Here is a 27,549-nt window from a genome sequence, read left to right as displayed (position 1 = left end):
TAATCCACAATCCCTTCCCATTTACAAGCTACATCTGGTGCAAGCATGGAACTCTTGCCTTCTCCCTCCCCTTACTACAACAAAGAACAATACAGCGCAGGAACAGGCCCTTCAGCCCTCCAAGCCTGTACCGGTCATGATACCACCCTTGGCCAAAACCCTCAGTACTTCCTTGTGCCATATCCCTTCATACCCATCCTATCCAAATGTTTGTCAAGATGCATTTTGAAAGCCTGAATGTATCTGCTTCCACAACCTCCCCTGGCAGCGCGTTCCAGGCACTCACTACCCTCTCTTTAAAAAGCCTGCCTCGCACATCTCCGCTGACCTTTGCCCCACGGACATTGAACCTATGCCCCCTGGTGACTGACCCCTCCACCCTGGGAAAGAGTGCCTGCCCACCCACTCTATCCATGCCTCTCACAGTCTTGTAGACCTCAATCAGGTCACCCCTCATCCTCCTTCATTTTAATGAAACCAGTCCGAGTCCACATAGCTAACACCCTCGAGACCAGGTAAACCTCATCTACACCCTCTTCAAAGCCTCCATCCTTCTGGCAGTGTGGTGACCAGCATTGTGTGCAATGTTCCAAGGAAACCATACTCCTGTGCCTTTTTTACTTTGCAACCTGGCCTGGAGCACCAGAGGCCAGAGAGAGAGCGTACCTGGTGCAGAGCAGCTAATCGGAGTGGCAGAGATACTTTAAAAAGAGCAGTGCGTGGAGAGCCAAAGTCCAGAGAGAGAGCAAATTTGACAGGGAGCAGCTAAACAGAATGGCAGAGACACTTTAAAAAGAACAGCGCAACAAACCTTCACTGAATCCAGAGACAGCGCTCCGAAGGTGACGTTAGGATTCAGAAAGTGATGCAGGGCAAGATGAAGCAGCTTTTTGGGTGAGTAGTCAGGTGACTCGGACCTGGCTGGTAAGGAATTACCATTAAGGACTGCCCCTAAATAGTGGTAAATTAAAAAAGTGTAATATTAAGGGATCAACTGAGAAGCGTCAGGGATAAGTAAAAGTCAGAGCCAGCACTATAACGTGGCAAGTCTCTGGTCTCTGGTTAAAGAACGAAAAGCAGAATTGGACAAGGATACTCAGTTAAGGTGAGAGTCTTTAAGACTAAGTAATTAGAAAAATTAACAAGTACGGTGAAGTATGTTTAAGTTTAAGACATAGCAGGTGAGGACAGCCGACACAGCATACTGCAGTAAAGGAGCCAAGATAGAGGGAGTTCGGCCATGTTGAGTTCCAAGGGAGTAAGGCAAGGTTGGATGGCCTTTACATTAATGCTAGGTACGAGTTAAGGGCTTGAATTGACATGTGGAATTGTGATATTGTTACTATCACAGAGACATGGTTGAGGGAGGTCAAGGATGGCTGCTCAACATTCCGGGGTATTGGACCTTCAGGCAAAACGGAGAGGATGTCTGTGTGGAGTTTGCACATTCTCCCCGTGTCTGTGTGGATTCAACAATCCAAAGATGTGCAGGGTAGGTGGATTGGCCACGCTAAATTGCCCCTTAATTGGAATTTGTTTTTAAAAAAGGGATAACAAAGGGGAGTCAAATTGCTGGGAGTCAACTGGAAATAAAGGGGAAGCTATGTAGGCAATTCATTGAGGTGTGTAAAAATAATAATTGTAGGGTAATTATATGAGGGGATTTCAATTTCCCCAACATTAATTGGGAACGTCATAGTATAAGCGGAAGGATTTATATTCAGGAGAGCTTTTTATGTCAGTATGTAGAAGATCCAACAAGGGATGATACAGTGCTGGATCTAATGCTGTGAAACAAAGCTGGTCAGGTGTTCAAGGTAGCAGTGGGGGAACACTTTGTGATAGCAACCACAAAACAGTACAATTTAAGTATAAAAGCAAATTACTGCGGATGCTGGAATCTGAAACGAAAGGGAAAATGCTGGAAAATCTCAGCATGTCTGGCAGCATCTGTAGGGAGAGAAAAGAGCTAACGTTTCAAGTCCGATGACTCTTTGTCAAAGCAATTTAAGTATGTTATGGAAAGGGGAAAAAATGGTCAGCAAAAAGCAGATTTAGGTTGGGAGAAAGGTAAGTTTAATTAAAATAAGGCAGGATCTGGCCAAAGTGACTGGAAACAGTTTCTTGTGGGGAATCTACAGCAGAGCAGTGGGGGGCGTCCAAAGAGGAAATGGGGAGAGTGCAGGCTCAACGTGTTCCCTTTGTGGTGAACAACAAACCCAGAGAAACTTAGTTGTCTAGGAATATTCAGGACTGGATAAGAAAGAAAAGGGAGTTTTTAGCGGGTACAAAGGAAACAAATCAGAGGCCTTAGTGCAATATAGAAAGTTCAGAGGGGATGAAGGATGTTCATCTCTCTTGGAATACAGAGCTTCATTTGACCTATCCCCTATGCAAAAGCGGACAACAAAATGGGAGATGTTACAAATGAAAGTTCATGGCCATAGTCACCTCCAGAGTCCCTAGTAATGCTGTGGCTCTCCCTGCTCTGAGGGTGTTGTTGTGACTTTAGCAGGTGGTTGAATCGGGTGAAAAGGTCATTAGTGAAGCAGAGATGTTCAATACGCATTACTTCGCTGATATTCAGGTCAGAAAATTGCTCGGCAAAAAGTCTGCATGGATATGTCCTTCTGAGAGCCCTCCTCCGCCTTCTCCTCCTCTTTCCCTCCGCCTTCTCACCCTTCTCCTCCGTCTTCAAGCAGCTTGTCCTGCTTTGTGTCACCATTGCTCATTCTCCTTCTGTTCCAAGATGAAGATTTACGTCTACACTGGGGCACAAGTGGTTTGCGCAGAACTCTAGAAGGCAGGACAAAGTCCTTAAGCTCCCTGCAAACCAGGGTTTCCCAATCTTTTCCAGACAATGGAACCCCTTTGGCATCCAAGGAGTATTGAAGGAACTCCTGAGAAACATTGGGTGGAATTTGACGCCCAGAATGAGTTCCCCGATGGGGTGGAGAATCGGGATAAAATCAGGATCGACACCGGGCTCTGACTGTAAGCCATGCTCCGCCCTCCCGTGATTCGCTGGCCTCCGTGGCTGGGAATCACATGGACGTGATTCACTTGTGGTCTCAGCAATCATGAACCTGACGTGGTGGAGTTTGCAGTGGGCCAAGGGGCCACAATGGTAGAGATAATACAAGACCATTCACCACCATCACCTCCCCCCCCCCCCCTCCCCCCCCCCCCCCCCCCCCCCCCCCCCGTGGACAACGCAAATCAGCTGCCAACACCTGGATTGCCTGGGTGACCCCCCCCCCCCCTCCCAAGTATGGCGATACAATGTTTACAAACATTGGGGTTTCGCTATTTAGGCCATTGAAACGTAAAGGGACAAGAGTGGATATAAGCTGCAGATGGTTTTTATGAGCTGTCAATCACAAACCACTACTTGAAAGCCAAGAATGGATTGCAGTCAGTGAATCTGTGGGAACCAGAGGCAGGCACAGCTGCTCTCCTTCGAGGAATGGACATGTGGAGTTGCTCCCACAGCCCCTGTCTGGACTGCTCACTAGCTTCCAGGCAGGGGTCCCTTTTCTGGGGGGGGGGAGGGGGGGAGTACTCTGTGGAGGGCGTTCCTTTAGGCATGGAGTCCTGGACTGTGAAGGGGGTTCCTTTAGGTGGTGGGTCCGGGAAGGGGGGGCAGCCGTGGGGGGGTGGGGTTGGGGCCAATTTGTGGTCCGGGGGGTCTGGGCCAATTTGCGGTGTGGGGATCAGGGCTGATTTCCGGTGTGGGGGTCGGTGACGATTTGTGGTGTGGGGGTCTGGGCCGATTTGCGGTGTGGGGGTTGTGCCCGTTTCGTGATGCGGGGGGCCGATTTGCGGTGTGGGGGTCGGGGCCGATTTGCGATGCGGGGGTCGTGGCCGATTTGCGGTTTGGGTGTCGGGGCCGACTTGCGATGCGGGGGTCGTGGCCGATTCGTGATGCGGGTGTCGGGGCCGATTTGCGATGCGGGGGCCGTGGCCGATTTGCGGTTTGGGTGTCGGGGCCGACTTGCGATGCGGGGGTCGGGGCCGACTATTGATGCGGAGGGGAGATGCCGGCCATGGGACTCCGCTCTTGGGCCCCCCGTTCAAGATGGCGTCCCAATAGCAGGATTACCTGTGAATCCCCCATATTCCACGCTACGTATAAATTAGCATAGGATCGTAAAACTGGTGCAATTCCGCTCCAGCGGGAGAATATACTGCGGGATTCTCCATCGATGGATTCTTCCAAATGGCCGGCAGCGTACACATCTGCGGGCTACCGGACGGCATGGGATGGCCACAATGGGAAACCCCAGTGGCCGGCTGTCGGAATGGAGGATGCTTCTGCCGGCAGAGGCGCCCTTAGCCGGAAAATGGGTGTGGCGGGAAAGGAAATCCCACCCATAGTCTCCCAAATGGAGAATTCCGCCCATTATCATTGTTTTGAGAACCAAACCAAAAAACAATGTCTGTCTTCACACAATATGTACCAATGTAGAAAAACCTAACTCAAAGAATAATTTTTGATTTTCTCAATGTATATGTTTACTATATTTAAATCTATTTTATTAAAAAACGTACATGGGTCTTACTTTATTGTCATTTTTAATGAGAGGAGTGTCGCATCTCCTTCGGTTCAAATGGGAAGAGTGCTGTTGGAATGGTGGACTCTCTCACACACACTCATGGAACACACAAACACACAAAGTCACCACAAACACTTTCCACACACACACTTACTGCACACACGCATCTCACACAAACACACATTCGCTAAACACACTCACTCATCTCACACATGCACTCTCGCCCAACACACACTCTCGCCAAACACACACATACGCTCATCTCACACACAAACATGCACACACACACACTGCACATACACACTCACCTCAGACACACACACATTCACCTCACACGTGCACACAGTTGCATCACACACCCACCTGCCTCACACACACTTGCCTGGCACACACCTCAAACAAACACACTCGCCTCAGTCAAACACACACTTTTCTGGTGAGGGAACCAAAAACAGGGAAAAACATACTTGACCTCATCCTTACCAATCTACCTGCCGCAGATGCATCTGTCCATGACAGTATTGGTAGAAGTAACCACCACATAGTCCAAGTGGAATCAAAGTCCCGTCGTCACATTGAGGATACCTTCCATCGTGTTGTGCAACACTACCATCATGCTAAATTAGATAGACTTGGAACAGATCTAGCAACTCAAGACTGGGCATCCATGAGGCGCTGTGGGCCATCAGCGGCAGCAGAATTGTATTCAACCACAATCCGCAACCTCATGGCCCGGCATATCCCCCACTCTACCGTTACCACCAATCCATGGGATCATCCCTGGTTCAATGAAAAGTGCTGGAGAGCATGCCAGGAGCAACATCAGGCATACCGAAAAATGAGGTGTTAACCTTGTGAAGCTATAACACAGGACTACTTGTGGGCCAAACAGCATAAGCAGCAAATAATCAACAAGAGCTAAGGGGTCCCACAACAAATGCACCAGATCTAAGTCCTGTAGTCCTGCCACATACAGCCGCGAATGGTGATGGACAATTAAACAACTCACTGGAGGAGGAGGCTCCACAAATATCCCCATCCTCAATGATGGAGGAGCCCAGCACTTACGTGCACAAGACAAGGCTCAGGCATTCGCAACAATCTTCAGCCAGAAGTGCCAAGTGGATGATCCATCTCGGTCTCCACCGGAGGTCCTCAGCATTCAGTACCTTCAGCCATTTCTTGTCAGCCTTCAGCCAATATGATTCATTCCACATGATATCAAGAAATGGCTGAAGGTACTAGGTACTGTAAAGGCTATGGACCCTGACAATATCCTGGCAATAGTACTGAAGAATTGTGCTCCAGAACTTGCCTCACATCCATGCCAAGTTGTTCCAGTATAGCTATTGGCAGCTACCCAGCAATGTGGAAAATTGCCCAGGCATGTCCTGTACACAAGAAACAGGACAAATCCAACCCAGCCAATGAGCACCCTATCAATCTACTCTCCATCATCAACAAAGTGATGGAAGGAGTCATCAACAGTGCCATCAAATGGCACTTACTCAGCAATAATCTGCTCACGGATGCACAGTTTGCGTTCCGCCTGGGTCACTCAGCTCCTGAACTCATTACAGCCTTGGCTCAAACATGGACAAAAGAGCTGAATACCAGAGATGAGGTAAGAGTGACTGCCCTTGACAACAAGGCAGCATTTGACTGAGTATGGCATAAAGGAGCCCGAGCTAAACTGGAGTCAATGGGAATTAGGGGGAAATCTCTCCATTGGTTGGAGTCATACCTGGCACTAAGGAAGATGGTTGTGGTGGTTGGACGTCGATCATCTCAGCTCCAGGATATCACTGCAGGGGTTCCTCAGGGTCGTGTCTTAGGCCCAACCATCTTCAGCACAAGTTGGGGGTGTGATGGAATACTCTCCACTTGCCTGGATAAGTGCAGCTCCAACAACACTCAAGAAACTCAACACCATCCAGGACAAAGTAACCCGCTTGATTGCTCCCCCTTCCACAAACATTCAAACCCTCCACCAACAACATCTGGTAGAAATCAATCAGGAACTAACATGAAAGTAATTGACAATTTCTTTAAATAGTACTGGTGGGAGCTCCTTACTCTACTGAACATATGTTCAACCATGTGAGGTTAGGAGAGTGTGATAACTAGAGCTTTGAGCTCCAAAATGGCAATGCTGGGATCAAACAATTTTACCCACTAATTGACGGCATGATTTTCCTATTCTGCAAATTTCCACAGGACACTCCCTGCACATGTGCCCTCATCGAAATGGCTTCCGATGTGGCTAGCTCTTCAGAAATGTGGATGCCATTTCGGAGTCAGAACAGCAGCTGGCTGTTTTGCTGGAAAAACAAGCACAATGGAGGCAGATTTTGCTGCTCTTTGCTTTGAAAATTATTCCAGATATTTTGTCCATTTTTCATCAGCTCTAAAGTGCCAACATGTTGTCCCTCAACAAATTACATCTAATTCAGGTAATGTTTTCTCACAAAATCAATGTGATCATGTTATTTATTCTCAATTAATGGAACTGAATCAGATGTCTGTTCATAAGCAATGGGAGACAGTACCAAGAATTCCCTTTAAGAACCCTCCTTGTTGATGACTGAAGGACACATCCCTCACATTCATTGTCCTGGAGCAGTTGGAAAGGCCACCATGATCAGGACCTGGACCTTACTCGTAAAGCACAAATACCCAGTGCAGGAGGTTTCAGATAACTCACTTGCATCTAGGCAGCTAGATTGTTTGTCTCTTTCAGGCTGATGGTGAATAATTACTCCTGCATGTTTTTTTCCCCCCAAACCAGTCCTCCATATTGCCTGGAGTAGTACCACCCTGCAATATGGTCTCACAAAATCCCTGAAGAGTCTTGGCAATGCGCCAGAGAAATAGTGCATTCCTGACCTCCATAAGCATATTGTTCCACCACCACAGAGGTTAATGTCTAAACTAGCATTCATTTTTAGATGGCATAATGTATAAATGCACTTCTGTGTGATAAAAGTATTAATTTTTCACAGCACTCCAGCTATAAATACATATGTCAAAATCTGATAATTATATAATGATTAACTGAACCGGACATGTATAGAAATGTATGTCACGACATGGAGAGTGGAAGCCTCCTTCATATTTAATTTATTTAAAACACAAGGGTGTCTTATTAACAACCTCCAGTCCTCTGCAGTAATGATAGGTCCATTTAGCCCACGTCCTAATGTATTTACATCCTGGCTTCCTGAAGGACGAATGTTCTGAGGATTTTAAAATTTAAAACTTAAAATGGATGCAGCCAATCAAAATTTCCAAAGCTGATTAAAATTTAAAAAGCCATCCTGAAACAGGACAGAGACTGATGTTTGACCCAACGAAGCACCAGGCACTTTCAGCTGCTAAAAGTAGCTGTTCCATCAGCAATTTATTAAATGATGTACAAGATGATCAGAATAGCATAAGCCAATCAGCTGGAAATATTACACTTTAAATTACAGGACTGCGTTAAAAGAGAGATTTTCCAGAATCCTGTCAATGATTTCCCAACCAGTAAGATCAATGTTGTAAAGAAACTATATATTTTTTCCAATATTCCTCTCGGATTCTATGAAACAAGCTTGTGGGGGGCTGTGTATGTGTTTGCATGTCTGTGGCCGTCTCAATTACACTGAGTAGTGTCAGACTGCAAGGTTTAAATCATCAAAATGTTAGGTGTAAAAAGAAGACATTGTGAAGTAGAGATGAGCAAAGCTAAGACAGGATAAGAAAACAACGTGGATGGATATTTGCATGAGGAGATAAGGAAGGTTTGTTTTTCTTTTATTGGTGAATTTCTAAAGAAAGGAAGGGACGGTTTCAAACTGGCAAGCTCATGAGTGAATAAAGCAATGTTAATTATTCCTGTAAGTCATGGCCATAAAGACAGCATTAAAATCTATATATTCTGGGAAAGATAGCTTCCAAAGAAAATTAAGAAAATTTGGTTTAAAGGTGAAGGAGAAAAAACATATTTAAGGAAATATTGAAAACTGTGTTAGGAGTGGCCATGTAACCCCTTGAAGCGAATGCTGTGCTTAGACAGACTTGTAGCCACCCCCAGGGAAATGTCGGTTTGTTTCAGAAAGCAAGATTTTGTTAAAAGCTTTGAATTTCCATTGTTGAATGAGAAGGATAGTGGTGCTTCGTGAAATAACTCCTCTCTAGTAACAGTAGGTGTCTTGTGGCAATATCACTGGCACCTTAAGGACTGTTGTCTGGAAAAGGGAGTGTATTTGTGTGTCGAGCTGAATAGAAATATTTGGGGGAAATGTTATGAGGCTAAATTTCACTGTGTAACTGTAATCTTGTGTGTTTAGGTTTTCTTTTGTTAATTGTTTTAATTTCCTATTTTAAATCTCCAAAAGTGGTATTGGAATATTTACTTCTGACTTCAGTTCACCTACCTTTATGTACTAAAATACAAACTGCTACTTGTTGTGATAGCTTGATCAGGTTTCCCTTTGGCATTTGGTCAGCCTGGCAATTGCCACTTGCCATATCATAATATTGCTTAATAAGTTACAAGCTACTATAACGGAAGCACAAAAGTACAAACACTGGCTTTCACTCCATTTTCATGCCTCTGGGAGTTTCCATATGAGAGTGGAATTTCTCGGCAGCATTTCGCAATATGCCATCCACTGTGGTATCCGGGAGGCCATCTAGCAGTAGCTCAAGAGGCCGCATTAAGCCAGAAGGGGTGGACAAGGGCAGAAGCAATGAGTGAGCAAGTCGGCGGACACACAAAGTGAGGGGTCTCCGGCCACCCCCGGCCACCCCCGAGAGGGAGACCAATGACCCGGACAATGGGCTACCCTTCACCCCAACTGGAGATATTCCGAACTAAGGAATTGACAGCGACGATGGAAGAGATCAAAGTGGAGATCCAGGTGGCGTTCAAGGTGGTGCAGGCCCTGGTCGCCATACAGATGGTGCTCGATGGAATGGGGATGAAACTGGAGGCCCAGTGAAGGACAATCCAGGAGCTTGGTGTTGACCAACCAGAGCGACAGGATCGTCGCGCTGGAAGCAAGGGAGCCTGAAGGGGAAATTCGAGGATCAGGAGAACTGGTCTTTGCGGCAAAATATTCGAATAGTGGACCTGTCAGAGGGGATCGAGGGCAGAGACTCAACTGACTATGTGACCCAGATGCTGGGCAGCTTGGTCGGAAGGAACAGCTTCCCTAAACCAATGGAAATCGACAGGGCCCACAGGTCACTCTGACCAAAACTCAATGCCGGGAAGCAGCCAGGGGCAATAATCACCAAGTTACACAGGTACAGGATCGAAGAGGATCCTGAGTTGGGCTCGGGAGACCAAAGCAAGCAGTTGGGAAGGACACAGAATGTGAGTGTACCAAAACATTGGGGCAGACCTGGCAAAGCGCAGGGCTGAGTTCAATCACGTGAAATCAGCCCTGTACAAGAACTGTATAAAATTTGGGATGTTATTCCCAGCCAGGCTCTGGTGGCATTCCAGAACAAAGACCATTCTTTCACCACCTCGGCAGAGGCGGGTGAGTTTGTGTAGGTGAATGGCCTCAACAAAAGGCAGACAAAGCAGCGATGAGGAAGACGCAGGGAGAGAAAAGAAAAAGAAAATGTACGGACGTGAACATTTTCGCGGGACGGTACTGCCTCACTTTGAGCAAGAGCACGAGCTCACAGGAAGAAGGGCGAGGGCAACAGAGCACTGGAAAGGGTGAAGAGGAGACAGAATGGACGACAATTGATCGAGCATAGGAGGGGAAAAGATCAGCCCCTGGAAGTGGGCCACCACACTATTGGGGAAAGCTAGCACCAGGAAGTATGAAAGAGAGGGGAGGGGCCGTGGCACAGCTCCCAGTGGGGAGCTCCGTCATCCATGGGGATAGAGCAGGGGAAGGTGGCAGGGTGAATAGGGTGGGGGATGTTAGAAAGAGGGGACAGAGGGGAGATGGGGGACCATGGGGGAAGCATAATGATAGGGAAGGGAAGGGCGAGGCTGGCTTCAGGTTCAGGTTGATGGAACAAATGCCACTGGAAGCAGCCGATTTGGAGGGTCCCTAAACAAAGGGAAACCCCCGAAACCCCAAGTACAGAGGCCCACCCATGTGGCGTGCACACAGTTAGCGGCCATGTTGGGTGGTCACTAAACAAAGGGAAACCTCAGAGAGCAGGGGCCGGCCTCATGTGAGCACCGTGACTGGGGCCATTTTGGATGGTCCCCTAACAAAGAGAAACCCCAGAATGCGGGGGTGCATCCACCAGGTAGGTTTGGCTGATCCCTCAGGAAGGGAGGGGGGGGGACAGAAACCTCCCACCAGGATAGTCACCTGGAACATTAGGGGCCCAGCGGCCCAGTGAAAAGATCCAGAGTCTTTTCCCATCTGAGAAGTTTGAAAACCGACATTGAGCTCCAAGAGTCGCACCTGAGGGAGAGGGACCGAAGAGGGCTGGGGGTGGGGGGGGCATACTGATAACCAAGAGAGCGGTGATCACGGCGACAAAGTCGGTCACAGACCAAGGGGGCCGGTACGTCATGGTTGCCGGTGTCCTGGACAGGGCACCGGTAGTCCTGGTAAACGCGTGCACTCCCAACTGGGGCGACACGGAATTTATAAAGATGACAATGGCAGAAATCTCCAACATAGATAAGCACCAACTGATCATGGTGGTAGGGTGTGGGGGGGGGGGGGGGGGGGGGGAACTTTAATTGTGTACAGGGCCCATTGAATGACCGATCAAACCCCAGAACTTGGAAAATAACAGGCATGGCTAGGGAACTGGGAACGACTAGTGCCACGGAAAGCAGGCTTGAATGGTTGGTGACATTTACTGACGTGCTATGAGTGAGAAGCCTTTCCTAGCAGAAATGCATATTGATAACCTGCCAGCTACTTGTGCAATGATTCTCTGCCCATCTATAATAGTGGTCACAGAATCATACATAATATGCAGTGTGATGCACGATCAATTGCACAAAGACTCAGATTGGGTACAACTGTGGCTTTATTGCAATCAGATGCGTGGCCTCCTACTGCAGCTGGCGAAATGGCAGATCAATGGAGGACACGCATATTTATACAGCTCCTAGTGGGCGGAGCCAGCCGGTAGGGGCTACCGGCGAACCTGTAGTACAGGTTCTACCTTACAGCCCCATATACAGGTGTACACAGTGGTTCACCACACAGTGCAATTCCTAAGTGTTCTCAGTCCTTAGAGCCCACCACCAGAAACACCACTACAGCATCATTAACTCTCACAGTTCACCAATAAACACATTCTGCTTAGCATTGTCTACATTCAGGTTAGTCAGAAGCCTATCGCATATTCTCTTGGGTCTATTTGCATTGAGATCAATTTTTTCTTGTCGTGCTAAAAGTGTGGTAATTCAGTTGGGTTAAGATGTCCAGACATTAGTCATTAATGTACAATTATTTTATCAAGGTAAAACATTACTGACATGGGAGGTATTTACTCTCATTACAAAGATCCACATTTTTAATTCACTTGCTGAGCAAAACGTGTTGAAGCCTGCAGATTGTCTTATTGATGAGCTGGGTGAAGCATCTGAAGGTCAACCAATCTGCTTCTGTGCAGACAGTGCACAAATTCCTAATTACTAACTGGAACAATTGAACAATCGAACCTGAAACTTTTCACTCTTCGCAGAATCGGTCTAAAAATAGAACAGTTGTGCCAAATCCTCCAATTGCCAGATCATCAGAGCGCGGATGTATGACCAAACATGGAAGCCAGGGCCCTGTGCAAGTCCTCACCCGTGGACCGACAAAGTTTCAGCCCCCTGCTCCCTGGGACCCTTCACGATTGTCTCTAATTATGAGCTAGAGTCAGAGACATTGGAAAGTTCTATGGTACTGAGCTGGGTAGCTACCTATGAAAGGTTAAAACAGTTTAAAACCTAGTCTAAACTATGGATAACGACATAATTGATCCCAAAATCACCCCCCAAGAGCCCCCTTCGACTGACCGTCGCTAACATTCAGACTGGAAATTTAATCTTACCACATAGTAGCTGGTGCCATTAAAAAGGGGGGGGGGGGGGGTGTCCCGTCTTCCCCCCCGCCTCTGCTTCAATTCGGCAGAGCGACCCGATGGATGCTGCACTGCAAATTTGGGAAATCAGGCTAGGAAGGTTTCAGAACACAGCGGGGGATCTTCCAGTAAAGCAGCACTCCGATGAGCGTTGATTCTGCTCGGACGATCCAGGCCATTGACCCTTAGGGTACAGTGCTGTAGCGTAACATTACTGGACTAGCAATCCAGGAGCCCCCATCTCTGGGGACGCATTTTACACACAAGTAATAAATTTGGAATAAAATGCTAGTTTCGATAACGGTGACCATGAAACCATTGTTGATTGTCATAAGAACCCATTTGATTCACTAATCTAATTTAGGGAAGGAAATTTTCCACGGTTACCTGATCTGGCCTACTTGTGACTCCAGACCCCACTCAGAGTGATGTTTAACTACCCACTGAAATAGCCTGGAAGCCACTCAGATGTACCCAGCCGTCACAGAAAAGTTGCAAAGGAATCACAGTCGATGTACCTGCAACAGATGGACTGTAACGGTTCAAGAAGACAGCTAACCTCCACCTTCTCAAGGACAATTAAGGATGGCAACAAATGCTGGCCTTGCCAGCAGTGCTCAAATTTCAAGAACGAATTAAAAGAAACCAGAAAACAAACTGGGAAAGGAGCAGCTGGTTCTTTCTGATGCCTGAATGTATTCATTACTTTTTAATGGAATTTTATTATGAATACAAGAGGGGGTGGGGGGGGAAGAGGGAAGCTATAATACAAACTCTACAACTCGGGCTGTCATTGAGCAGTGCATCAGACTCTTCAAAATGCGATTCCGATGCCTCAACCGCTCCGGTCATGCCCTTCAGTACACCCCCCGGAGGGTCGCCCGCTTTGCGGTAGTCTGCTGTGTCCTCCACAACCTCGCACAGCAGTGGGGCAAAGTGCTGGAGGTTGGGGATGAGGAACATGTGCACACTTCCGAGGAGGATTATGAGGATGCGCGGACCAGCAGGGGCTGGAGGATGGACATGGGGATTAACCGGAGGGCCAGCCAGCGGGTGCAGGACAGGCAGCAGCGGTGAGGGTCCGGCAGGCCCTGAGGGCCAGAGAGGCCCGCATACTCTCCCACTTCACTTAAGACATGGCCTGGTCCGTCATTGCTACCATTCCCAACCCCCTCCCCATTTCCTTCCCTCCCAGGGTTGTGTCTCTCCAGGTTGCTGGGGCTGTGGTGGACCATCAGATGGTCACTGTCAAGGGCAGGAAGGGGATGATCATAACCCGCAAAGAGCTGGGCGCCGGTGCTCCTCAGTCTATGTCATAGTCTGGCCCTTGCCTGTCTACTGAATCAGGAGGTTGTTGGTTCAAGTCCCCAGAGACTTGGGCACAGCCAAACAAGGAGCAAGAGTCGGCCATTCAGCCCCTTGAGTCTGCACCTCCATTTAATAAGATCATGGCTGATCTGATAGTAACTTCAAATCTGCATCCCGCCAACCCCCGATAACCTATCACCCTCTTGCCTACTGAGGATCTCTCCACCTCTGCCTTAAAAATGTTCAAAAACTCTGCTTCCGCTACCTTTTCGGGACAAGAGTTCTAAAGACACAAGATCCTCTAAATTAAAATAATTTACCTCATCTCCATTCTAAAAGGGCCTCCCCCCCCACATTATTTTTAAATAGTGACCCCGCCTGATTCAATTGTTCTCCCACAAGAGGGAACATCCTCTCCACATCCATCCTGTCAAGACCCCTCAGGATCCTGTATGTTTCATAGAACATAGAACATAGAACATAGAACGATACAGCGCAGTACAGGCCCTTCGGCCCTCGATGTTGCACCGACATGGAAAAAAAAAACTAAAGGCCATCTAACTACACTATGCCCTTATCATCCATATGCTTATCCAATAAATTTTTAAATGCCCTCAATGTTGGCGAGTTCACTACTGTTGCAGGTAGGGCATTCCACGGCCTCACCACTCTTTGCGTAAAAAACCCACCTCTGACCTCTGTCCTATATCTATTACCCCTCAATTTAAGGCTATGTCCCCTCGTGCTAGCCACCTCCATCCGCGGGAGAAGGCTCTCGCTGTCCACCCTATCTAACCCTCTGATCATTTTGTATGCCTCTATTAAGTCACCTCTTAACCTTCTTCTCTCTAACGAAAACAACCTCAAATCCATCAGCCTTTCCTCATAAGATTTTCCCTCCATACCAGGCAACATCCTGGTAAATCTCCTCTGCACCCGTTCCAAAGCTTCCACGTCCTTCCTATAATGAGGCGACCAGAACTGTACGCAATACTCCAAATGCGGCCGTACCAGAGTTTGGTACAGCTGCATCATGACCTCATGGCTCCGGAACTCAATCCCTCTACCAATAAAGGCCAACACACCATAGGCCTTCTTCACAACCCTATCAACCTGGGTGGCAACTTTCAGGGATCTATGTACATGGACACCGAGATCCCTCTGCTCATCCACACTACCAAGAATTTTACCATTAGCCAAATATTCCGCATTCCTGTTATTCTTTCCAAAGTGAATCACCTCACACTTCTCCACATTAAACTCCATTTGCCACCTCTCAGCCCAGCTCTGCAGCTTATCTATGTCCCTCTGTAACCTGCAACATCCTTCCGCACTGTCTACAACTCCACCGACTTTAGTGTCGTCTGCAAATTTACTCACCCATCCTTCTGCGCCCTCCTCTAGGTCATTTATAAAAATGACAAACAGCAACGGCCCCAGAACAGATCCTTGTGGTACGCCACTCGTAACTGAACTCCATTCTGAACATTTCCCATCAACTACCACTCTCTGTCTTCTTTCAACTAGCCAATTTCTGATCCACATCTCTAAATCACCCTCAATCCCCAGCCTCCGTATTTTCTGCAATAGCCGACCGTGGGGAACCTTATCAAACGCTTTACTGAAATCCATATACACCACATCAACTGCTCTACCCTCGTCTACCTGTTCAGTCACCTTCTCAAAGAACTCGATAAGGTTTGTGAGGCATGACCTACCCTTCACAAAACCATGCTGACTATCCCTAATCATATTATTCCTATCTAGATGATTATAAATCGTATCTTTTATAATCCTCTCCAAGACTTTACCCACCACAGACGTTAGGCTCACCGGCCTATAGTTACCGGGGTTATCTCTACTCCCCTTCTTGAACAAAGGGACCACATTTGCTATCCTCCAGTCCTCTGGCACTATTCCTGTAGCCAATGATGACCTAAAAATCAAAGCCAAAGGCTCAGCAATCTCTTCCCTGGCTTCCCAGAGAATCCTAGGATAAATCCCATCCGGCCCCGGGGACTTATCTATTTTCACCTTGTCCAGAATTGCCAACACTTCTTCCCTACGCACCTCAATGCCATCTATTCTAATAGCCTGGGTCTCAGCATTCTCCTCCACAATATTATCTTTTTCTTGAGTGAATACTGACGAAAAGTATTCATTTAGTATCTCGCTTATCTCCTCAGCCTCCACACACAACTTCCCACCACTGTCCTTGACTGGCCCTACTCTTACCCTAGTCATTCTTTTATTCCTGACATACCTATAGAAAGCTTTTGGGTTTTCCTTGATCCTACCTGCCAAAGACTTCTCATGTCCCCTCCTTGCTCGTCTCAGCTCTCTCTTTAGATCCTTCCTCGCTTCCTTGTAACTATCAAGCGCCCCAACTGAAACTTCACGCCTCATCTTCACATAGGCCTCCTTCTTCCTCTTAACAAGAGATTCCACTTCTTTGGTAAACCACGGTTCCCTCGCTCGACCCCTTCCTCCCTGCCTGACTGGTACGTACTTATCAAGAACATGCAATAGCTGTTCCTTGAACAAGCTCCACATATCCAGTGTGCCCAACCCTTGCAGCCTACTTCTCCAACCAACACATCCTAAGTCATGTCTAATGGCATCATAATTGCCCTTCCCCCAGCTATAACTCTTGCTCTGCGGGGTATACTTATCCCTTTCCATCACTAACGTAAAGGTCACCGAATTGTGGTCACTGTCTCCAAAGTGTTCACCTACCTCCAGATCTAACACCTGGCCTGGTTCATTACCCAAAACCAAATCCAAAGTGGCCTCACCTCTTGTTGGCCTGTCAACATATTGTGTCAGAAAACCCTCCTGCACACATTGTACAAAGAACGACCCATCCAATGTACTCGAACTATATCTTTTCCAGTCAATATTAGGAAAGTTAAAGTCTCCCATAACAACTACCCTGTTACTTTCGCTCTTTTCCAGAATCATCTTCGCCATCCTTTCCTCTACATCTCTAGAACTATTAGGTGGCCTATAGAAAACTCCCAACAGGGTGACCTCTCCTTTCCTGTTTCTAACCTCAGCCCATACTACCTCGGAAGAAGAGTCCCCATCTTGCATCCTTTCTACCACCGTAATACTGTCCTTGACTAGCAGCGCCACACCTCCCCCTCTTTTGCCCCCTTCAAAGATGTGCGGGTTAGGTGGATTGGCCATGCTAAATTGCCCGTAGTGTAAAGGTTAATGGGGGGATTGTTGGGTTAGGGGTATGTGGGTTTAAGTGGGGTGATCATTGCTCGGCACAACATCGAGGGCCGAAGGGCCTGTTCTGTGCTGTACTGTTCTATGTTCAATCAAGTCACCTCTTTCTCTTGTAAACTTCAGGGGATACAAGCCTTGCCTGTCCAACCTTTCCTCACAGTCTTGGCTGGCACTTCAATGCAGTACAATCAGGGTGTTGCAATTTCTGAGGTGTCATCATTCACTCTCCCAACGCCTACTACTTAAAATTCTAATTTCATAATTCTCTCAAGCCAGGCCTTTTCCCATCTCGGCAACCTTCTCCAACCTTCGAACCCCTAGAACTCCCCTCCCTCCTGAATTTGGCCTTGTGTGCATTTGCCCTCATTCAACAGAGCGCTGGAATCTTAGTCTCCACACTCTGGAATTCTCTCCTTCAACACTTCAACTACGTTATGTCTGTAAAAACACTCTAGTTGCCGTGGTAATAACCTACTGCTTCTTTATTTCTGCAGCATCTCGAACAAAACTGTCAAATAGTGATAAAAGCAATGCGAGCGGAGTATAATTGCTCCAATATGCTTACTTCTATCAAGTGTGTTCAACAAGTGTTCAGTGAACAATGTACAAGTACCATCTATATCACGCCTCCATCTACCTCCACTTTTCCAGACCATCGGTTAAAAGCCACTTCCTGATCCCCTCTTCTATGTTTCGACATCCATTTTTGTTTGAAGTGTTGTGGCGCACTTTCATTTGTTAGACATGCCATAGAAATACAAACGTTGTGGAAGTTTAAAAAAAAATCTTTATTGTCACAAGTAGCACAAGGGCAGCATGATAGCAATAGGTGGCATGGTAGCACAGTGGTTAGCACTGTTGCTTCACAGCACCAGGGTCCCAGTTTCAATTCACGGCTTGGGTCACTGTCTGTGCGAAGTCTAAACGTTCTACCCGTGTCTGCGTGAGTTTCCTCTGGGTGCTCCGGTTTCCTCCCACAAGTACCAAATGACGCGCTATTAGGTCATTTGGATTCTGAATTCTGCCTCTGTGTACCCGAACAGGCGCCGGAATGTGGCGACTAGGGGCTTTTCACAGCAACTTTGTTGCAGTGTTAATGGAAACCTACTTGTGACAATAAAGATTATTATTAAGATGATTATTATTAAGTAGGTTTACAGTAATATTGCAATGAAGTTACTGTGAAAGCCCCTAGTCGCCACATTCCGATGCCTGTTTCGGGTACACAGAGGGAGAATTCAGAATGCCCAAATTGCATAAGAGCATGTCTTTCAGGACTTGGGGAAGGAAACCGGAGCACCCGTAGGAAACCCACACAGCATGGGGAGAACGTGCAGGTTATGCACAGACAGTGACCCAAGCCGGGAATCAAACCTGGCACCCTGGCGCTGTGAAGCAACAGTGATAACCACCGTGCTACTGCCCTAAACTGTTCCTGACATGAGTCTTCAACTTTCGTTTTACCAATGTGTACCCATGCCTCCTTCCGGTTCAATTTGATGTAGTACTCAAGGCTAAGCTACTCTATTCCATTTCGTACCCTCCATACCGATGTAAGGTTGACTCTCAATTGCTTCCACCTGTGGCTGACGAATACAAGCTTCTTCTCATAACTTAGTTCTCTGATGCAGGGATCAACTTCAGATTACTTCCACATCTTGGAGGTTTCTCTTGTCTGCCGGTGTCAGCCTAGCTGAGATAATTTGAATAATTAATTAACACCCAGTGTGTTCTTTCATTACCATTTCTTGTGAATCAGTTCTTCCTGTGTTTTGTAATGAAGCTGACTGAAAGATAAAACATGCCTTTAGGCTGGAAAATGCCGGAGTCAAATTTATAGTTTGTGATTGGAATTGATGTTTCTCTGTTTTTCCTAATTGGAAGTTTTTTTTTTCCAATTGTATTGTGTACTCAGCACCTTTAGGCAATCTATTAGGATTTGTCTGTGTTCTGTGCTCATTAAAGTGAAGAATAGTGGAAAAGAAGTGGAACATCTTTAATTTCAGTTCCAGCCCTAAGCACACCCAGGTCAAATAAAACAAGTGTTGCACTGAAGAGTAAAGCCCCTTCTATTTCTGCCTCGCCAATGCATAAGGACCTCAAATTTGGAACTCCTATGGAGCTGCGTATGGAAAATTGCAATTTGACAGGACCTGATTTTCCCTTCATTAATCAAGTTCCATGGACCTGTGGTTTTCTCGGCCGGTCCTATGTGCTGCACTGTGTTGGGAGCACCCGATTACACGGTCAGCCTTTCCACCTCAACTTCCACAGCAGCGCAACGTTTTCCCACTTACTCCCAGCCCGTGGCTCAGTGGGTAGCAGTCTTGCCTCTGAGTCAGGGCTTGAGCACAAAAAGCTGACACTCCATCGGGGTGCTGCACTGTGTGAGATGAAAGATTAAACAGATGTTCTGTCTCGGCCCTCCTAGGTGGACATCAAAAGTCTATTCTGCAGAAGAGCAGGGCAGTTCTCTCCTGTGTCCTGGCTAATATTTATCCCTCAATCAAAATCACACAAAAAAGAGATTATGGGGTCATTAACACATTACTGCTGTGGGAACTTGCTGTGTGAAAATTGCCTGCTGTCTTTTTGAAGTGCTTTTATAAATTCTGCTGTTGAGAAAGGTGCAAACCTTTCTTTTATTCGCTTCATTAATTATTACCAAATTAGGGTACAATTTAGTTCTGTGGGTCCATTCTGACAAAGAACTGTAATAATATTCAGGTCCAGCCGCTCCGTCTGTAAAGACTTAATTACCTGCAAATACTCACATTCAAAGTACTGTCTTGCAACATTGACTTTGTCTATAAATGTATCATAGAATCATAGAATTTACGGTGCAGAAGGAGGCCATTCGGCCCATTGTATCTGCACTCGCCCTTGGTAAGAGCACCCTACCTAAGCTCACACCTCCACCCTATCCCTGTAACCCAGTAACCCCAACCACCTCTTCACTCACCTGAGGCAGGAGCAGTGCTCCGAAAGCTAGTGATTCGAAACAAACCTGTTGGACTTTAACCTGGTGTTATAAAACTTCTTAATGTGCCCACCCCAGTCCAATGCCGGCATCTCCACATCATGCATTAATATAGACATACTTCTCAATGGACCCTCATAGTCAGCAGACAGAGGTGACTTTTATTCCAGTCAAGTCTAGATTTCTCAGGTAATTGTGAGGTCCTACATAAAAGGTCACTGCCGATCTCGCTACAGCCTTTAGTACCCTTAATTTGAATACTTAAATCCTACTCTCTTGTAGAATAAATGATATATACATCATTATTGCCCTTTATTCACTACTCACAATGTACAACTTATCATCTCTACAGAGCATAATATTGTATTTGTCGAGGTTTTATCTTTGTAACTTTCATAGAAGTGAGGCAAACTACATTGGTACTGATTTTGTCAAATAAAGAAGCTGTTGCAATGGAATGTGAAAATAAATAATTTCTGGTTTTGGTTCTAATTAACTGAAAATAGTCTTGCCTCTTCAAATTTTAACAAGGTGCAAAGCTGCCAAGGTAAATCTCAAAGGCTAAAAGTCCATCCTTAATTGTGTGTGGTAGAACGCCTCTCAGGCCTCAATCTGTCATCTTTCTGGGTCTCTGTAATAAACTGTGTTGTCTTTACCCAGTGAATGATTTCTCTTTTTGTCCCTCCAGAGGCCTCCCCGGCAAAAAATGTGGAACACTGATCTTGTCTGCCGAAGAACTGAGCAACTGTCGGGTCAGTGCTGCCAATATTTCCTCACTGCTTTCCGAGTGTTCTGTGAATTGGCATTAGTGTGTGTTATTTGTCATATTCCTTTTCGTAACTGCTTTCCTGTCTGACTTAATGGTTTGCATGTTTTTGTTTGGTAACACACTCTGATAAGATGTGGCACCTGATAAAAAAGCTATGAAATGCCACAAATTTGTAACAAAGTCGGAGTGCCCCATGGCTGCCATGAAATGATTGCGTTTCAGACAATCCACAATAAATTAGGGAGCTGACAGGTTCAAAAAAATCCTCTTTTTTTATTCGGGGATGTGTGGGCATCACTGGCTGGGCCAGTGTTTATTGCCTGAGGGTATTTCTAGAATCAACCACATTGTTAAGGGCCTGGAGTCACATGAAGGTAGGCCAGACCAGCTAAGGATGACAGATTTCCTTCCCTAAAGGACATGAGCAAACCAGATAGTTTTTTAATGGCAATCGGCAATGGATTTTTAATTCAAGGGGCAGGATTCTCCACCGGCGTGCTCCCACCAGCAGCGGCTTTCTTCGTTCCCACAGCCGGCCAATGGGGTTACCCATTGTGGGCCACCCCACGCCGTCGGGAAACCCGCAGGTGGGATGCCGGTGGGGCAAAGAATCCCGCAGCAGATTTTTCATTGAATTCAAATTTCACCATCTGCCCATGGCGGAATTCGAACCTGGGTCTCAGAGCTTTACCCTCGGTCTCTGGATTACTAATTCAGCGACAATACTACAACGCCACTGCCTCCCCTGTTGTGAGCATCATCCATTATAAAGGTGCCTGCCTGCCCTTTTTGAGTGGATCTCTGAAGTGTATGTTTTGCTTGATCATGTTTTGAACTCCCCCTTACCCTCCATTGCTTCTGGATCCGTGTGACTGGCCGCAGCAAAGGGTCAAAGACTGGAGGTCAGCGGCATGCAGAATCCAGTCCATTCTCTCCAATGGTGCTACCAAATCCTCGGTAAATCCTGGCTGCCAGCAGGTGTACAAGGTTAGCTTAATGTGGCCGTCCACCCACGTCTAATTCTGAGAGGAGCAGTTTGAAGAAAAAGGTTTTCTCTAATTCCCCATGATGACTTATCAGCTGAAACTAGGTAACTTGGGGGTTGGGTGGTGGTGGGTGGGGGGGGGGGGGGGGGGGGGGGGGGGGGGGGGGTTAGGTGGCGATGGAGAGAAGCAGATTTGGCAATGAAGAATTGTCACTCATTTTGAAGTAAGCCCCTGTGCATCTTGTGCCCAAGGAAATTGTGGGGAAAATGAAGATGAGGCATTTAGATTTTGTCAGACCAGGAGGACCAGAGGCAAAGCTAAAAAAGATGAAAACCTTGTCCCACATTAAAGACCAGGCACTATAAGTTACTGTTTGTGATATTAATATACAAAATCACAATGTGTTCATAAAGTTTAAAATAAAAAGCAGACAAAGAAATCTCATGCAAACATATTAAATCACAAACAGCAATTTATACACTTAACTTCTTGATGCTTGCAGGTGACAATGTGTGTAGACTGCCACCTTGTGAGTAAAAGCTGCCACAGACAAGACTGTGGAAATTTTAACTCAAGGCTGCAGAATTATGGCGCTGGATTCTCCGCTCTGCCGCGCCACATTTCTGTTTTACCCCACCGGCGGGATGCTCCGTTACGCCGGCTAGTCAATGGGGTTTCCCATTGCGGGGCAGCCCCACGACGTCGGGAAACCCCTGGGCTGCCGGCAAAACGGAGCATCCCGCCGGCGGAGAATCCCCGCTTCCCTCAAAAACTCTAGGCTGTAAAGTGAAGAAAAGTAATAAGCACATTCGTGCTACACAAGTGCCAGACAACGCCCATCTCCAGAAAGATAATCCACATTCAACGGCATTACCATCTCTGAATCCCCCGCTATAAACATCCTGGGGTTACCATTGATTGAATTTAACTGGATCAGCCAGATAAATCCATGGCTACAGCAGTTGGTCAGAAGCTGGGAATTCTGTGGCAAGTAACTCACCTGCTGACTCCCAAAGCCTGTCTACTACCTACAAGGCACAGGCCAGGCGTGTGATAGAATACTCACCACTTGCCTGGATGAGTGAAGTTCAAACAACATTCAAGGCACTCAACGCCATCCAATACTAAACAGCCCATTTGATTGGCACCCCATCCACCACCTTAACCATTCACTCCCTCTACCACCAGTTCAAAGTGGCAGTAGTATGTACCATCTAGAAGGTTCCTTCAACAGTATCTTTCAAACCCACAACTTCTACCACCTATAAGAACACGAGTAGCAGATGTACGGGGACACCACCACTTGCAAGTTCCTCTCCAGGTCACGCACCATCCTGACTTGGAACTATATTGCTGCTCCTTCACGTTACTGGGCCAAAAACCTGGAATTCCCATCCTAACAGCACTGTGTATCAGATGGACTGCAGCACGTCAGGAAAGCTGAGAACTCAGCACCTCAATTCATGGATGGGCAACAAATGTTGGCCTTGCCAGCGATGCTTATATCCCATGAAAGAATAAAATAAATTCTGAAGCCCTAAGTTTCTGGTCTTCCACTGCCACTTCCTATACCCACGGTGCATCTGCCCAATTTCCTTTCTCTTTTGTGTCCGATGCTTCGCTCTATATCTCTGAGGCTTTGTTGTACTGCTCTCCATTTTCACCCCCATTGTGTCTTAAAAGCATCTTCCTTTTGACTGACGTGCTTTTGAGTGTCTCTGATTGCCTGACGTACTCCAATTCCCATTTCTGTTTGATGCAGCTTAATGTAAATATTGTTTCCACTACTGCTCTTTTAATCACAGCAGGACGGATTGATGGAACCCTCGTAGTAAGCAAATGCTTTCCAGCCTCCTTTGTGAATCGAGTTCATTCGCACTTTACATAGCAATAAATGTATCAATTATTCAGGCAACCACTGCAATGTTTTTCAAAAGCATACATCAAAGTTGATGCAGCAATGGCACATCAAGTGTTCGCCAGAGAAACGTCAAGAGTGGAAGCTGGGACATATTAACCAGGGGGGAACCATTTTGCTGGAGTTTTTAAATTGTTCTTGGGAGAGCAGAAAAGTGGAAGTTTTCCATCTAATGCAAGGAACTTGAACAGCCTGGTTGAGGATCGTCAATCTACAAAGGACCCTAAGTAAAATCAGTTTAATGATTAAAATCTAGTGTTATGGGCCAGGGTTTAGAGAACCCCAAAGTGATTCATGGAGTTCACCTGACCCACAACTTTTAATAGATCGTGGTATTGGGAGCACACAGCCCACTCTACAGGTGCGGTACAGCAGAAATGGAAAAGTATTTTTTTAAAGCAAAACAATGTTTATTCTATGAACTCAAGTTAACCTTTTTAAAACACACAGTGAACATCTTAGCAACCATTAATTCAAATACAACCCCCAAAGACTACAACACTAAGTAATCCTTTAAGCTTAACTTTTAACATCCATACGACTTAAAAACAAAACCTTTAAATGAAGCACATCAGGTTAATGTCCCTACTGAAAACATTTATACTTCTGAATTCACCAAATGATCAAGAGATAGTCTTTTGATGGCAGAGAGAACAGCAGTACACCTGCTTGATCTGGCTTCAGCTCCAACACTGAAAACGAAAGTAAAACACACCCTGCAGCAAACAGCCTAAAACAAAAGTAAAAAGCTGACAGACAGCCCAGCTCCACCCACTCTCTGACATCACTGCAATAGTAAACACCCATTTCTTAAAGGTATGCTCACATGACACTAGGAATATAGGAACAATCATCCATTCAAGCCTGTTCAGCCATTCAAGACCATGGCTTCTCTATCCTTTGTTCTGTATCCTTTGATAAATTATGTAACAGAAAATTAACAATCTCAGTCCTTCAATTGACTCGGCATCCACAGCTTTGAGGGAGGAAGTTCCAGATTTCTATCACCCTTTTTGTGAAGATGTGCCTCCAAAGTTCACACTTATATTTCCCAGATCTAATTTTACACCTCCTTGCTCTGGACTCACCTGCCAGAAGGAAGAATTTAACTGTATCTACCTTATCAAATCCGTCTATCATGTAGCACAATTTTAATCTGCTATTAAATGGTCTTAGGGATAGAAAAATCCAAACTAGGGTGGAATTCTCCCATCGGGGACCAAGTCCCATGGCGGGGCGGAGACCAGGATCGGGAGCGTTTCCCCTCTTCAGAAGCCCCCCCCCTGTACCACCCATTGAACCTGCCAGCAGGGGCGTGTGAGAATTCTGTTGTGGGAGTGCAGTCGTTAGCTGCAGGATATATTTTTTAAAATATCTTTTATTCCAAACACAATCAATAATACAACAACCAATCAAACAAATATCACCAAGGTCCCCTAAGCTGCCCAACATCTCCCCAGACAACAGGCTTCCCCCAACCCCACCTCCCATGTGACAAACAGACCTTCAAATAGCGACAGAAAGAGCCTCCATCTTACTTAGAATCCCTCTTGCGACCCTCTGAGAGTGAACTTAATCTTCTCCAGTTATAGAAATTCCGCCCTATCCCCCAATCACACTGATACCTCCCCCTCCACCTTCCCAAGCTCTATCCCCAATTCCTCTTCCCATGCCCATCTTATCTCCTCCACTGGCACCTTCTCCGTTTCCAAAAACACCACCCGTAGATATCTGCAATCTCCCTTTCTCCAACTCATCCTGAGTTAGCAGTTTATCCAATAGCGGACACTTTGGCAGCTGAGGAAACGAGGGGTGCTCCTTCCGTACGAAATCCCGCATCGGCACGTACCCGGATTCACTCCCTCTCGGCAGCTGGAGCTTCCCCTGCAAACAAGACCCTTACCGCTCTGCCCCTCCTCTATGTCAGGCTCCTGTACATCGTGTCTATCCGTGCTGTATGAACCTATGATTCCCACATACTGGGGCCAATACCGACATGCCCCCCCCCCCCCCCCCCCCCCCCCCCCCCCCCCCACTTCAAAGTGCCGCCTCAGCTGGTTCCAAATTTTGAGGAACGACACCCTGACGGGACTATTGGCATAACTACCTGGGGAAAACGGGAGAGAGGGGGCTGTCACCAGAGCCCTCCATTCGACCCGGTCAAGAACCTTCTCCACATCCATTGATATAATAACCTCCGATGCTTTACCCCTTGACAGAATCATTACCACATTCAACAGCCTCTTCATGTTGCATGACAACTGTCACCCCTTAACAAAACCTTTCTGATCCTCAGAGGCCACCTCTGGCACACACCGCTCCAACCGCCTTGCCAACACTTATCCAGCAACTTCACATCAGTATTCAGCAGGCAGATGGGCCTCTAAGACCCACACCCACTGGATCCTTATCTTTCTTCGGGATCAAAGAGATTGATGCTTGCGCAAGCGTGATCGGGAACTGCCCCCATGCCAGTGAGTAATTAAAGATCCCCAAGAGATGGGGCGGCAACTCTGTGGAAAACTATTTATAAAACCATCTGGCCCAGGTACCTTCCCCGAATGCATCGACCCAATACACTCCATTATCTCCTGCAATCCCAATGGCGCCTCCAATTCCTGCTGCTTCCCTCGCTCCACCTCTGGGGCCACCAACCCGCCTAAGAAAAGCCCCAAATCCATGCGTCCTCACCCCGGGGCTCACATCTATACAGCCCATGATAGAAGGCCTCAAATGCCTCATTAAATTTCCCTTGCGTCGTTACTAACCTTCCTCCCTCACCTGCGCAATCTCCCGTGTAGCCGCCTACCGCCTCAACTGATGGGCTGGCAGTCGACTAGCCTTCTCCCCATATTCATGAAGCAGCCCCTTCGAGCGACGAAGCGGACCCACCACCTTCCTTGTCATCACGAAGTCAAACGCACCCTGTGATGCACTATCAATTACGACGAGACGAGAGTAGAATGTAATCGAGGCTTTATTACATAGAGATGTGTGGCCTCCGACAGCAGTTGACAAAATGGCTGCTGTTCCGAGAGCACACATATTTAATACTCCGCCTACTGGGTGGAGCCAGCAGGCAGGGATCTACCCCCGTACATGTAGTACAGGGGCCTTACCGTAAAACCCATATATACAATATAATACAACAGTGGTGACTACCACATTCACCCCCTTTTAAAAATGAGTCCAGCAGGGGTGGTGGGAAACTATATACATACAGATTGCTTTATAAATTACAGAGAAAGTTACAAATGTAGACGATCAGGCGCCTTGATCTGTCATCGAGAGCGCCGCAGTGCTGGTGGCGACTCAGGCATCGGCTTGGTCTTCGGTGACTCCGGGAGCGTGTCAAAATCCTCTTCATCACCGGGTGGGAGCAAGGGGAGGACGGATTGTCCTGGAGCGGAGGGGGGTGCGCGGGGGAAGGGAGGGTGGCGCTCGGGCGGGGGGGGGGACCTTGCTGGTGCCAGGTACCTGAGGGAGACTGTGTCTTGGCGGCCGTCGGGGTACGCTATGTAGGCGTACTGCGGGTTGGCGTGGAGTAGCTGTACCCTCTCAACCAACGGGTCCGCCTTGTGGAGTCGCATGTGTTTACAAAGGAGAACGGGTCCTGGAGCTGCCAGCCACATTGGGAGCGAAACCCCGGAGGTGGACTTTCTGGGGAAGGCAAAGAGACTTTCATGGGGGGTTTCATTAGTCGCGGTGCACAGGAGCGGCCAAATAGAGTGAAGTGCGTCGGGGAG

General features: G+C 47.0%; 1 protein-coding gene across 2 annotated transcripts in view; it reads left to right on the top strand.

Annotated features, from left to right (window-relative positions):
* The window catches only part of LOC119973878 (copine-9-like), a 540,456-nt gene that overhangs the window by 375,628 nt on the left and 137,279 nt on the right, over positions 1 to 27,549 (top strand). For both annotated transcript variants that reach the window (XM_038812403.1, XM_038812402.1), the window contains one exon: positions 20,819 to 20,882. In XM_038812403.1, the coding sequence (XP_038668331.1) occupies positions 20,819 to 20,882 (64 nt within the window). The remainder of the gene's footprint in view (positions 1 to 20,818; positions 20,883 to 27,549) is intronic.

This window comes from Scyliorhinus canicula, chromosome 11 (assembly GCF_902713615.1).
Source record: "Scyliorhinus canicula chromosome 11, sScyCan1.1, whole genome shotgun sequence".
NCBI lineage: Eukaryota > Metazoa > Chordata > Chondrichthyes > Carcharhiniformes > Scyliorhinidae > Scyliorhinus > Scyliorhinus canicula.
This window is presented reverse-complemented; position numbering and strand designations above follow the sequence as displayed.